Here is a 15,062-nt window from a genome sequence, read left to right as displayed (position 1 = left end):
GAAGTGGTTGTGTGGGCCTGGAGTCAGAGAAACCTGAGTTTGAATCCCGACTCTGAACGCGGGCAAGCTGCTGCAACTCACGGAGCCTCTGTCTCCTCTGTGAAAGCAGGTAATGACAGGGTCACTCATGACGCTGTTCTGGATAGAGACTAAATGACAGAGCCAGGCACCTGGCACCTGGTAAGCACTTACTGCATGCTGGCCCTTTCGGTTATTCTTACCATTATCATTATTATCAGCGTCCAAAGTAAGGTCTAGAGATTCTTGCTGGTGGGGGCCGGTGAAGGGCTTTGCTTCATGGTAGCCCCCCCAGGTGTCCCACGATTCCATGTCCTGCCATTGCCTACTCCACAGTCTGAAGACCTTCGATCACAAAGGTCACCTGTGTGAGGGCTGCTGGCAAAGCCCAGCAGGGAGTCTTGGGTACGCCCTTGGATTGGTGGTTAGGATGCACCAGCAGGGGTGAAGGACGAAAGTGGGAATGAGTAGGACCCCCAGTTGAGCGGGCTCTGAACTACCCACAGATGCATTAGCCAGCCCAGTGCTGCATCAGAGAAATCCACACGTGGATGCTGGAGAAGACCATACACAGACCCACGTGGACTTGACTTTAATTAGTTCAGAGCAAGGAAGGGTTCACCCTGTCCATCTCCCTATGATCCACTGAACGTGAGAAAGCCAGTCATGGTGTGATCTCAGGCATAGAAAACATACAAAAATAACAGAGGGTAAAACTTGAGATGCCTCATGGGACCTCTTTCATGGTTACGGCAATTGTTATGAAATATCATGCTAATGACCTTCCAGCATTTAGGAGGTATGCATACAGGAAAAATCATTATTCGTAAGCTAGTTGAATGGGGACGTGTTTGTTCTTCGTTGTTGTTTCAAGTAATTAACTAAATCTAGTACTGTGTGTGTCTACATATAGAAATAGAATAAATGTATAATTGTGTTCTATGAGAATGGAATTGATGGTCTGGTCCTCAGTCCCCATACACACAGTACACTTAACATCCACGAGAAACTCAGTGGACAATTGTAACTTACTTCTTAGATCTGAATTTTAAAACAAATTCAATCAGTCTTGAAGGAAATCTTTCCAGAACTCTTTGTTTTCCTGCCTTCCTAGGCAAAACTCATTAAACATAACTTAACTATTTCTTAAATAGTTTGGATCTCTGTAACATCAGAGAGTTATATTCCTGGAAGGACCCTAGAAGTTTTAGTTAAAAGCCAGATCATTTTTTTCTGATGAGAAAATGGGAAACAAGTCCAGGGACTGTTCCAAAGATGTGCAGTTGGACCAGAAAGCAGGATTTCTGACATGTAGTAGAAAGCCTCTCTTTATAGACCTCAGCCAGAGTGGCGCTGGTCCATCCCTGTCCTCAGGGGTTACTTATGAGCAGGTCCAGGTGTCCCTTTGCTAAGTAGCTCCACGTGACTCGACTCTGAATGTTCTTTTGCTTTCTCCCTCCGTTGTCAGTGGTATAAGACTGTTCAGTGCCTTTAGCAGAAACCTCCAAACCCTTTTCTAAACTGCTGTTTCTCATCTTCTGTCCTGGAAAACCACATCATCAAGCTTGAAGAGCACACTTCTAAGCTAGTGCATCCTTTCAATTGTATGATGCCTTGAATGGGGCTGTCAGAGGCGTTTTGACGAACACCTGACTGGTGCTGAATTATGGTTATGTACCCTATTATCCAAGCGAGCCCTTGGACATGGAAGGTGATGTGGCACAAATGAGATTTTTGAGATATTTTATGAGGACTTCTAACACAGTGATTCTCAACCAGGGACTCTTTTGCTCACCAGGGGACATTTGGCAGTGTCTAGACACATTTTTGTTGTCACAACGGGGGAGAGGGTGCTACGGCATCTAGTGGGTAGGGGCAGCGATGCTATTAACATCCTGCACGGTGCGTAGGACATCCCTCGCAACAAAGAATTATCTGCTTCCGAAGTCAGTAGGGCCAAGGTTGAGAAACCCTAATCCAAGGCCATTAAAGCTAAAGAACAAAGGGGCAGAATTCAGATTACAAACCTAAAACCATGAAAGAAAACACCCAGGAACTGGAAGAAGAGACAATAAAGAATAGCTGGTAGGATTTGGGGGTCAGATGATAGTGTATGTTTAACTTTAGGGGAGGCCGCCAAACTTTCCCAAAAGAGTCTGTATCATTTTACATCTCCAAGACAATGTGTGAGAGTTCCAGTTGCTTCCCATCCTCACCAGTACTTGGTATTGTCAGTTTTATTTTTTGTTTTAGCCATTCTGATAGGAAGCGGTAGCTCATTGTGGCTTTATTTGCATTTCATTAATGACTAAAGTTGAGTATCTTTTCCTGTGCTTTTTTGCTATCTATATATCTTTTTTGATGAGGTACCTGTTTAAACCTGTTACCCATTTATTTAACTGGGTGATTTGTTTTTTTATTACTGAATTGTGACAGTTATTTTTACATTCTGAATACAAGTACTTTGTCAGTTATATATTTTGCAAATGTTTGCTCCCCGTCTGTGGCTTGTCTTTTGATTCTCCTAACAGTGTCTTGCATAGAGCGGAAGCAGTTAATGTTGGTGAAGTCCAACTTATCATTTTTTCTTAGGGATCGTGCTCTTAGCGGCTTATCTAAGAAATCTTTGCATAACACAAGGTCATATGTTTTAGATGTTTTATAATTTTAGGTTTTATATTAAATGCATAGTGTATGGATGAGTTTCACTATTATTATCATGATTGTTTTGCCTGTGGATGTCCTAGCACCTAGTTTTCTAGCACCATTGGTTGAAAAGACTGCTTTCTCCACTGACTTGCCTTTGCATCTTTGTGCAAAATCAATTGACCATACATTTATGTATCTATACCTGGACTCTCTGTGCTGTTCTGTTGATCTTTTACCAGTTCTACAATGTCTTGATAAATACATTTTTACAGTAAGTCTTGAAATCAGGTAGTGTGAGTCCTCCAACTTTGTTCCTTTTTTCAAAATTGTTTTGGCTATTCTAGTTCCTTTGCCTCTCCATATACACCATAGAATCAGCTTGTTGATTTCTATAAAAATGTCTGCTGGGATTTTTGATTGAGATTGAGTTGAATCCGTGGATCAAGTTAGGGAGAAGGGAATCTGAACAATATTGAGCCTTCCTTTCCATGAACACAGTACATCTCTCCATTCATTTAGGTCTTCTTTGACATCTTTCCTTAGTGTTCTTTTTTAGTTTTCAGCATACAGATTCAGCATATATTTTGTTAGAATTATTCTTATTTCATATGTTTTTGGTGCTGTTGTACAAGGTGCTATTTTTTAATGTCAGTTTCTTTTTTTTCTTCATTTGTGAGTATACCAGCATTTATTTTTAATTAATTAATTAATTAATTTTTAAAACATCTTTATTAGAGTATAATTGCTTTACAATGTTGTTTTACTTTCTGCTGTACAACAAAGTGATTCAGCTGTATGTATACATATATCCCCATATCCCTTCCCTCTTGCGCCTGCCTCCCACCGTCTGTATCCCACCCCTCTAGGTGGTCACAAAGCACCAAGCTGATGTCCCTGTGTGAGGCAGCTGCTTCCCACTAGTCTATTTTACATTTGGTTGTGTATATACATCAGTGCTACTCTCTCACTTCATCCCAGCTTACCCTTCACCCTCCCTGTGTCCTCAAGTCTGTTCTCTACATCTGCATCTTTATTCCTGTCCTGCCCCTAGGTTCATCAGAACCATTTTTTTTTTTTAGATTCCATATATATGTGTTAGCATATGGTATTTGTTTTTCTCTTTCTGACTTACCTCACTCTGTATGACAGACTCTAGATCCATCCACCTCACTACAAATAACTCAGTTTCGTTTCTTTTTATGGCTGAGTAATATTCCATTGTATATATGTGCCGCATCTTCTTTATCCATTCATCTATTGATGGACACTTAGGTTGCTTCCATATCCTGGCTGTTGTAACTAGAGCTGCAATGAACATTTTGGTACATGACTTTTTTTGAATTATGGTTTTCTCAGGGTATATGCCCAGTAGTGGGATTGCTGGGTCGTATGGTAGTTCTAGTTTTAGTTTTTTAAGGAACCTCCATACTGTTCTCCATAGTGGCGGTATCAAATTACATTCCCACCAACAGTGCAAGAGGGTTCCCTTTTCTCCACACTCTCTCCAGCATTTATTGTTAGTAGATTTTTTTTTTGCGGTACGCGGGCCTCTCACTGTTGTGGCCTCTCCCGTTGCGGAGCACAGGCTCCGGACGCGCAGGCTCAGCGGCCATAGCTCACGGGCCCAGCCGCTCTGCGGCATGTGGGATCCTCCTGGACTCCCCTGCATCGGCAGGCGGACTGTCAACCACTGCGCCACCAGGGAAGCCCTGTTTTAGGTATATTTTGATTTCCTCTTTGATTTCTTCAGTGATCTCTTGGTTATTTAGTAGCGTATTGTTTAGCCTCCATGTGTTTGTATTTCCTACAGTTTTTTCCTGTAATGGATATCTAGTCTCATAGTGTTGTGGTCAGAAAAGATACTTGATATGAGTTCAATTTTCTTAAATTTACCAAGGCTTGATTTGTGACCCAAGATATGATCTGGCCTGGTGAATGTTCCATGAGCACTTGAGAAGAAAGTGTATTCTGTTGTTTTTGGATAGAATGTCCTATAAATATCAGTTAAGTCCATCTTGTTTAATGTGTTATTTAAAGCTTGTGTTTCCTTATTTATTTTCATTTTGGATGATCTGTCCATTGGTTTAAGTGGGGTGTTAAAGTCCCCTACTATGAATGTGTTACTGTCGATTTCCCCTTTTTGGCTGTTAGCATTTGCCTTATGTATTGAGGTGCTCCTATGTTGGGTGCATAAATATTTACAATTGTTATATCTTCTTCTTGGACTGATCCCTTGAACAGTATGTAGTGTCCTTCTTTGTCTCTTATAATAGTCTTTATTTTAAAGTCTATTTTGTCTGTTACGAGAATTGTTACTCCAGCTTTTTTTAAAAAATTTATTTATTTTTGGCTGTGTTGGATCTTCGTTTCTGTGCGAGGGCTTTAGTTGCGGCAAGTGGGGGCCACTCTTCGTTGTGGTGAGCGGGCGTCTCACTATCGCGGCCTCTCTTGTTGTGGAGCACAGGCTCCAGACGCGCAGTCTCAGTAGTTGTGGCTCACGGGCCCAGTTGCTCTGCGGCATGTGGGATCTTCCCAGACCAGGGCTCGAACCTGTGTCCCCTGCATTGGCAGGCAGATTCTCAACCACTGCGCCACCAGGGAAGCCCCTCCAACTTTCTTTTGATATTCATTTGCATGGAATATCTTTTTCCATCCTCTCACTTTCAGTCTGTATGTGTCCCAAGGTCTGAAGTGGGTCTCTTGTAGACAGTGTATATATGGGTCTTGTTTTTGTATCCATTCAGCCAGTCTCTGTCTTTTGGTTGAAGCATTTATTCCATTTACATTTAAGGTAGTTATCGATATGTATGTTCCTACTACCATTTTCTTAATTGTTTTGGATTTGTTTTTGTAGGTCTCTTCCTTCTCTTGTGTTTCCTGCCTAGAGAAGTTCCTTTAGCATTTGTTGTAAAGCTGGTTTGGTGGTGCTGAATTCTCTTAACTTTTGCTTGTCTGTAAAGGTTTTAATTTCTCCATCGAATCTGAATGAGATCCTTGCCAGGTAGAGTAATCTTGGTTGTAGGTTTTCCCCTTTCATCACTTTAAATATGTCCTGCCACTCCCTTTTGGCTTGCAGAGTTTCTGCTGAAAGATCAGCTGTTAACCTTATGGGGATTCCCTTGTATGTTATTTGTTGCTTTTCCCTTGCTGCTTTTAATATGCTTTCTTTGTATTTAATTTTTGATAGTTTGATTAATATGTGTCTTGGTGTGTTTCTTGTTGGATTTATCCTGTATGGGACTCTCTGTGCTCCCTGGACTTGATTGACTATTTCCTTTCCCATGTTAGGGAAGTTTTCAACTATAATCTCTTCAGATATTTTCTCGGGCACTTTCTTTTTCTCTTCTTCTTCTGGGACCCCACTAATTCGAATGTTGGTGCATTTAATGTTGTCCCAGAGGTCTCTGAGATTGTCCTCAATTCTTTTCATTCTTTTTTCTTTCTTATGCTCTGCGGTAGTTATTTCCACTATTTTATTTTCCAGGTCACTTATCCTTTCTTCTGCCTCAGTTATTCTGCTATTGCTTCCTTCTAGAGAATTTTAAATTTCATTTATTGTGTTGTTCATCATTGTTTGATTGCTCTTTAGTTCTTCTAGGTCCTTGTCAAATGTTTCTTGCATTTTGTCTATTCTATTTCCAAGATTTTGGATCATCTTTACTATCATTATTCTGAATTTGTTTTCAGGTAGACTGCCTATTTCCTCTTCATTTGGTCTGGTGGGTTTTTACCTTGCTCCTTCATCTGCTGCATGTTTTTCTGTCTTCTCATTTTGCTTAACTTACTGTGTTTGGGGTCTCCTTTTCGCAGGCTGCAGTTTCATAGTTCCCATTGTTTTTGGTGTCTGCCCCCAGTGGGTAAGGTTGCTTCAGTGGGTTGTATAGGCTTCCTGGTGGAGGGGACTGGTGCCTGTGTTCTGGTGGGTGGGGCTGGATCTTGTCTTTCTGGTGGGCAGAGCTGCATTTGGTGGTGTGTTTTGGGGTGTCTGTGAACTTAGTATGATTTTAGGCAGCCTCTCTGCTAATGGGTGGGCTTGTGTTCCTGTCTTGCTAGTTGTTTGGCACGGGCCGTCCAGCACTGGAGCTTGCTGGCCGTTGGGTGGAGCTGGGTCTTAGCATTGAGATGGAGATCTCTGGGAGAGCTCTTGTCAATTGATATTACATGGGGCCAGGAGGTCTCTGATGTTCCAATGTCCTGAACTCGTCTCTCCCACCTCAGAGGCTCAGGCCTGACACCAGGCCAGTGCACCAAGACCCTGACAGCCACACGGCTCAGAAGAAAGGGGAGAAAAAAAGAAATAAAAAATAGTTTTTTAAATAAAAAAGTAAAAATAAATAAAATAATTAAAATTAAAAAATAAAATAATCAAAATTTAAAAATTTAAAAGTACTAGAAGGGCTTCCCTGGTGGTGTAGTGGTTGAGAATCTGCCTGCCAATGCAGGGGACACGGGTTCGAGCCCTGGTCTGGGAAGATCCCACATGCTGCGGAGCAACTAGGCCCGTGAGCCACAACTACCGAGCCTGCGCATCTGGAGCCTGTGCTCCGCAGCAAGAGAGGCCGCAACAGTGAGAGGCCTGCGCACTGCAATGAAGAGTGGCCCCCGCTCGCCGCAACTAGAGAAAGCCCACGCACAAAAACGAAGACCCAACACAGCCAAAAATAAATAAATAAAATTTTTTTAAAAAGTACTAGAGAAAAGAAAAGAAAGAGAGCAACCAAACCAATAAACAAATCCAGCAATGATAACAAGCGCTAAAATGTATACTAAGATAAACATAAAAATCCGAAACAAGTCAGTTGCAGACAGGAAACCCCAAGTCTACAGTTGCTCCCAAAGTCCACTGCCTCAATTTTGGGATGATTCGTTGTCTATTCAGGTATTCCAGAGATGCAGAGTACCTCAAGTTGATTGTGGGGATTTAATCCGCTGCTCCTGAGGCTGCTGGGAGAGATTTCCCTTTCTCTTCTTTGTTTGCACAGCTCCTGGGGTTCAGCTTTGGGTTTGGCCCCACCTCTGCGTGTGGGTTGCCCTCAGGCTTCTGTTCCCGCCCAGACAGGATGGGGTTAAAGCAACGGCTGATTAGGGTACTCTGGCTCACTCATGCCGGTGGGGTGGGGGAGGAGGAAGGGGTACAGTAGTTATAATTGGAATGCGGGGCGAGCCTTTGGCGGCAGAGGCTGGCGTGGTGTTGCAACAGCCTGAGGCGTGCCGTTCCCCGGATCACAGGACCCTGGCAGTGGCGGGCTGCACAAGCTTGCGGGGGGTGGGGGTTGGGCATGTGGCTAGTGACCTGTGCTTGCACACAGGATTCTTGGTGGCTGCAGCAGCAGCCTTAGCATTTCACACCTGTCTCTGGTGTCCAAGCTGATAGTTGCGGCTCGCACCCGTCTCTGGAGCTCGTTTAGGCATTGCTCTGCCTTCTGTGGGCAGACGGGGAAGGAATCCCCTCTCGTGTACCCCGAAACAATGGTCTTTTGCCTCTTAGGCAGGTCCAGAGTTTTTCCTGGACTCCGTCCCGGCTAGCTGTGGTGCACTATACCCCCTTCAGGCTGTGTTCATGCAGCCAACCCCAGTCCTCTTCCTGGGACCAGACCACCGAAGCCTGAGCCTCAGCTCCCAGCCCCCACCTGCCCCAGCGGGTGAGCAGACAAGCCTCTCAGGCTGGTGAGTGCTGGTCGGCACTGATCCTCTGTGCGGGAATCTCTCCACTTCGCCCTCTGCACCCGTTGCTGTGCTCTCCTCCGTGGCTCCAAAGCTTACCCCCCACCCCCACCCCACCCTGTCTCCGCCCGTGAAGGGGCTTCCTAGTGTGTGGAAACTTTTCCTCCTTCACAGCTCCCTCCCAGAGGTGCAGGTCCTGTCCCTATTCTTTTGTCTCTATTTTTTCTTTTCTCTTTTGCCCTACCCAGGTGTGTAGGGATTTTCTTGCCTTTTGGGAAGTCTGAGGTCTTCTGCCAGCCTTTAGTAGGTGTTCTGTAGGGGTTGTTCCACACGTAGATATATTTTTGATGTGTTTGTGGAGAGGAAGGTGATCTCCATGTGTTACTCCTCTGCCATCTTGAAGGTCCCCCTTAATGTCAATTTCTAATGTCAGTGCTAGAGTATAGAAAATAGTGGTATATTGATCTTGTATACTGACCTCACTAAACTCGCTTACCAGTTCTAGTACTTTTTAAAATATAGATTTCTTGGGATTTTCTACATAGACAATAATGTCTGCAAACAGTTTTATTTCTTCCTATATGCTTTTTGTTTCTTTTTCTTGCTTTATGATGCTGGCAAGGACCTCTAGTGGGATGTTGAATAGGAATGGTAGAGTGGACATCCTTGCCTTGTTTCCAGTCTTAAGGGGAAAACATTTAGTATTTCATAGTTAAGTATGATGTTAGCATTAGGGTTTTTTGTAGATGCCCTTTCAGATTAAGGAAGTTCCCTTCTATTCCTAGTTTGCTAATAGATTTTGTCATGAATGGATGTTGCATTTCGTCAGATGTTTTTCCTATATCAATTGATGTGATCATATAGTTTTTCTTCTTTAGTCTATTGATATTGTGAATTACATGGCTTTGTTTTCAAATATTGAATGAGCTTTACATTCCTGGGATAAAGCCCACTTGGTCATTATGTAGTTTACTTTTTATATATTACTAGATTGAATTTGCTAATATATATTTTATTGAGTATAATTGCTTTACAATGGCATGTTAGTTTCTGCTTTATAACAAAGTGAATCAGTTATACATATACATATGCTCCCATACCTCTTCCCTCTTGTGTCTCCCTCCCTCCCACCCTCCCTATTCCACCCCTTCAGGTGGTCACAAAGCACCGAGCTGATCTCCCTGTGCTATGCGGCTGTTTCCCACTAGCTATCTACCTTACGTTTGGTAGTGTATATATGTCCATGCCTCTCTCTCGCTTTGTCACAGCTTACCGTTCTCCCTCCCCATGTCCTCAAGTCCATTCTCTAGTAGGTCTGTGTCTTTATTCCTGTCTCACCCCTAAGTTCTTCATGACATTTTTTTCCCTTAAATTCCATATATATGTGTTAGCATACAGTATTTGTCTTTCTCTTTCTGACTTACTTCACTCTGTATGACAGACTCTAGGTCTATCCAACTCATTACAAATAGCTCAATTTAGTTTCTTTATGGCTGAGTAATATTCCATTGTCTATATGGGCCACATCTTCTTTATCCATTCATCCGATGATGGACACTTAGGTTGTTTCCATCTCCGAGCTATTGTAAATAGTGCTGCAATGAACATTGTGGTACATGACTCTTTTTGAATTATGGTTTTCTCAGGGTATATGCCCAGTAGTGGGATTGCTGCGTCATATAGTAGTTTTATTTGTAGTTTTTTAAGGAACCTCCATACTGTTCTTCATAGTGGCTGTACCAATTCACATTCCCACCAGCAGGAATTTGCTAATATTTTGATGAGGACTTTTGAGTCTATTTATGAAAAGGATTTGGTCAGTGGTTTTAATGTCACTCTGGTTTTAGTTATCTATTTCTTCTTGAATGAGCTTTGGTAGTTTCTTTCAAGGAATTTGTCTATTTCACCTAAGTGGCTGAATTTACTGACATAAAGCTGTTCATAGGATTCCTTTAGTATCCTTTCTAATGACTGTAGGATCTGTAGTGATGTCTCTTTCACCCTTCATACTGGTAATTTGTGTTGTAGTATCCTCTTCCTCTCCCTCCTCCTTTTTCTTCTCCACTGCCTCCATCTTCTCTGTCAATCTGACTAAAGGTTTATTAATTTTATTGACTTCTGCCTGATTCTTTAGCCAGAAACACAATGTTTCTTACAGTTTTAGCCACTGCATCACTGTCTAGGACAGGGGCAAAGCCAGGAGAGCAAAAGGAAAAAAAAAAATTCCCAGGAAACTCACCCCTGGTACCAGCCCCTTCTATAAGTTTTGACTCCCTTTCATAGCCACCTGATTTTGTTTACTTTTCAGAGTCCTCAGTTAGTTGCTTTTTGTATTTTATCCAGAGTTTTTCACTGTAATCAGCAGGAATGAGAGGCTGCATTGGTGTACCTCACCATGCCAGAAGTAGAACTCTCCTGGAATGCTCCTTTTTGATCACGGACAGTATGGAAAAATCCTTCACTACCTGCTCCTAAGAGCCCTGTCAGTGAGTGCATGTTTTGGGGTGTCAGGTAACTGTGAAGGTATGGGTTACTCAGAGAAAACTGAGGAACTGTAGCTTCCTTATAGTGAAGTGTCATGAATCTCTTCTTCTTCTGTTATAAAAAACAGAAAGCCAGTTCCAGCTGGCCTGAGAATACTATTAGTTCACCATCTGCCCACCTGGCATCTTTTGGGAGTCTCAAAGACATCAAACCAAGAACTCCCGTCTCTGACCAGGAGGGCAGAAGTGTCACCAGGCATCCTTCATCTCTTAACATTGCTTCCATGCATTGATTCTGTCTCAGGCAGACCCCCTCCAGGGTGGTCCACCATGGCCTACATCCTCCCAGCTCAGCAACCCCAAAGGACAGAGAGCGGCTTCCCCCAATAATTCCAGCACCCATCCTGAAGCTCTCACTAGCCCAGCGAAGATCACACGCTCATCTCTGAACCAATCCCAGATGCCAAGGCATGGAATATGCTGATTGACAGCTTGGATCATATGCCCAGCCTAGAGTCAGATGGGGCTGGGGGCATCAGCCATGCCTGAACCTCAGAGACTGAGCTGGGGCTACCTAATGCATGCATTCTCACCCCCAAGGAGTTAAAAACGTCTTAGATATTATAATGGTCTAACAGATTGACAGTATATCTGTGGGATTAAAATTTCATGGTGTTGGTTCATTAGGGAAAAAAATGTCTAAAAGGGCTTCTGAGGGGGCACCAATTTAAAAAGAGGTTGAGAAACACTGTCCTAAAAGAAACTGAGGTGGTGTCATCAGAAGAAGGGGGATGGATACCAAACAGCGAAAACAGCATCTGTCTGCTCTGAAGGAGGCTGGAAACTGGAGCCAGCAGCAGACGGGTGGCCAGCAGGTGTCATCTGTCAGCGGAGTGGAGAGCAGAGTCGGGGCTAGTGCCTAGAAAGCTGAGCCTCCTCTTCAGTCTCCCTGGCCCAGGAGTTCTGGGATTGAAGGCTTATTCAATATGAAGTGTGGAGGTACGCTGACCTGGCCATTCTCTGCTGTCTCTGGTGCAGGTGAAGAATGAGGTGGAGAAGCTCCCCAGGCAGCAGCGGAAGGAGAGCATGAAGCAGAAGATGGAGGAGCATGCGCAGAAGAAGCAGCTTCTCGTGAGTCCTTGCCCCTCAGTTGGGGAGTAGAGGGGTTGGGGAGTCACAGGTTTGAGTCCCTGAATGGTGACCAGAGCTCTTCTCTGTGTGTGCCCATGCCCTGCCCTTTGAATACTCACCTATCTCTCATTCTGAATAAATCAGACCATCCGGATTATCCTCATTCTGAATAAGTCAGACCATCTGGATTAATCCTCCCTGTTATCATCTCCCCCATGCAGCCTTCCTTGATTGCCCTTGCTCCAGCTGGAAGTGAGCTCTCCCATCTCTAGGAGATACCACAGACCTTTACATCCACCTCTCCCAGAGCCTTTAGCGCTTCCTGCCTTGTTTTAGAGCTGTTTGTACATCACATCTTGACCAACCCAGTACATCCCTCTGCCCACTTGGCATCTTTTGGAGTCTCAAAGACACCAAACCCAGATCTCCCAGACCTGGTCCTGTTCTCGTGTTCTGAGGGGACACCGTCCTCCACTGTGATGTCAGGCCAGAAGCCTTGTCATTCCTGACACCCCTTTTCCCTGCAATCCTTCATCACCTCTTGAAGCCTGGGTTTTGTTTTTCTTTTAATCTCCAAACTCCCTCTGGATCCATCAACTTGTCAACATCTCTGTGACTCCCTAGCCATTCTTGTCTTTTGCCTGGACTACTGCAGTAGCCTCCCAGCTAGTTTCCCTCCAGTTCTTGCAGTTCTTTCTCTCATACCAGTTGTTGTGATCAATACGGATTCCAGATCTGATCATGGCACCCTTCCCCAACAGCCCTGGGCCTTTAAAACCTTCAGTGGCTCCCACTTTGTCCATAAGATCAGATCAGCCTTCTCACATGCTTTCAAGGCCCTATAGGTCTCGTTCTTTTCAGCCTCTCCCAGCTACACTCAGTCCCCTCTGCCCCAGCCTCGGTAGCCTTTTCACTTCATGTTCTCATTTTGTCCCACTTCCTCTGCCCCCAAATGCAAAGAAAATTAGAGTCTACAATTACAATTGTTTTGTGTGTTCTCTGGTTTAGCATTCATGGCTTACCAGGATAGGTGCTGTTTGTTTTCCCCTTTACAGAGGAAGAAGCTAAGGCTCAGAAAGGTGACACTGCACAGTTAACAGTGGGGTCCGAGGCCTCAAGCTGAGTCTGACTCCAGGACACCATCATACTTTCCTCCAACCTGTCCCTTGACAGGTTGATTAGAAAAAGAATGCAGGGCTAGGGAGGGTGGGGAGACAGGCCCTAGTCCCCACAGAGGGAGAGAAGACTGGCCCTTTTAGGAGGCCACTCTGGAAGTTGCATCAAGAGCTTCAAAAACGTACACATCCTTTGGCCTAGATTTTCTGCTTCTAGGACTAATCTTGAAGATGAATCATCACAGAGGTTCAAGGACATTTAGCTACCAGAATGTGAAGAGCAGCAGTATCTAAAATAAAGAAAACCTATAAACAACCTATTATATATTGGGTAGATAAGTTGGGTATAGCTAGCTATACCATGAAATATTTTCAGCCATTACAACTTATTTTTGATAGGAGATTACATCATGACCTGGAAAGGTCTTTTTAATAATTTTTAAAAGTTGTGGTAAAATAGACATAACATAAAATTTGGTATCTTACCCATTTTTAAGTGTGCAGTTCAGTGATATTAAGTACATTCACATCATGGTGAGTACCATCACCATGATCCATCTCCAGAACTCTTCATCTTGCAAAACAGAAACTCTGGACCCATTAAGCAGTAATTCCCCATGACACCCTGCCTCCAGTCCCTGGCAACCACCATTCTACTTTCTGTCTCTACAAATTTGACCTCATATAAGTGGAATCATACAGTATTTGTCCTTTTGTGTCTGGTTTATTTCACTTACCTTGTCCTCAAGATTCATTCGTGTTGTAGCATATATAAGAATTGCCTTCCTTTTAAAGGCTGAATAATATTTCATTGTATGTATATACCACATTGTATTTATGCATTCATCTGTTTATGGACACTTGAGTTGTTTCCAATCCCTTGGCTGTTGTGAAAAATGCTGCCATGAAAAAGGGTGTACAAATATTTCTTCAAGTCTTTTAAAGTAGTCTTTGTGAAACAACAACAGATGTAAATACATTTATATAGATACACCAAAACCAGTTGCTAGCATTGAGTGATAAGATTAGTGCAAATTTTTAGTTTCTTAACATGTTTCCTAAAATTTTTATTAAAATTTTTTTTTTAATTTGTTATTTTTTTATTGAAGCATAGTTGATTTACAGTGTGTTAGTTTCAGGTGTACAGTGCAGTGATTTAGTGATATCTATCTATAGATAGATAGATAGATATTCTTTTTCAGATTCTTTTCCCTTATAGGTTTTTTGTTTGTTTGTTTTGGGGGTTTTTTTTGGCTGTGCCCCATGCGCAGCTTGCGGGATCTTAGTTCCCTGACCACGGATCGAACCTGGGCCCTCAGCAGTGAAAGCTCCAAGTCCTAACCGCTGGACCACCGGGGAATTCCCCCTTATAGGTTATTACAAAATATTGAGTATAGTTCCCTGTGCTATACAGTAGGTCCTTGTTGGTTATCTATTTCACATATAGTAGCTAAAATTTTTTAATTTAAATTTCAGTTCTTTACTCTTTATTAAGGAAAGTTTAAAACATAGGCAGAAAGGGGTATAACAGTATAATGAATCCCCATATACCCATCACCTGACCTCAGTAATTATTAATTCCTGCCCACTCACTGCCCCACTCTACTGTATTATTTTTGAATCAAATCCCAGACATCATATTATGTCACCTGTTAATATCTCAATATGTATCTCTAAAAAAAAATAACCACAATATCATGAACACGTCTAAAATTTTAAATACTTAATAGGACCGGGACTTCCTTGCCAAGCAGAAGGAGGACCTGGAGTTGGCGATGAAGAAGATCACGGCCGACAACAGGCGGGAGATCTGCGGCAAGGAGCGCGAGTGCCTCACTAGGAAGCAGGAGCTCCTTCGAGGTGGGTGCCCGAGAGCGGGGCGCGCATGTGGGCCCAGACTCTCCATGAACGTACATGCCAGCCCCGGGCAAGGAAGAACTGCTAGGTCTTCTCTCCACCCTAAGACCAAACATCAGCCTTTATGGTAAAACATAAGGAAAAT

General features: G+C 43.2%; 1 protein-coding gene across 1 annotated transcript in view; it reads left to right on the top strand.

Annotated features, from left to right (window-relative positions):
• The window catches only part of STK10 (serine/threonine kinase 10), a gene marked incomplete at its 5' end in the record, with an annotated part of 119,499 nt that overhangs the window by 91,335 nt on the left and 13,102 nt on the right, over positions 1 to 15,062 (top strand). The window contains 2 exons of the mRNA XM_082650902.1: positions 11,853 to 11,945; positions 14,791 to 14,920. Coding sequence (XP_082507028.1) covers positions 11,853 to 11,945; positions 14,791 to 14,920 — 223 coding nt within the window. The remainder of the gene's footprint in view (positions 1 to 11,852; positions 11,946 to 14,790; positions 14,921 to 15,062) is intronic.

This window comes from Grampus griseus, assembly GCF_964374135.1.
Source record: "Grampus griseus genome assembly, chromosome: 3".
NCBI classification, from domain to species: Eukaryota; Metazoa; Chordata; class Mammalia; order Artiodactyla; family Delphinidae; genus Grampus; species Grampus griseus.
The sequence above is the reverse complement of the archived record's forward strand: the minus strand, read 5'-3'. Positions and strand labels throughout refer to the sequence as shown.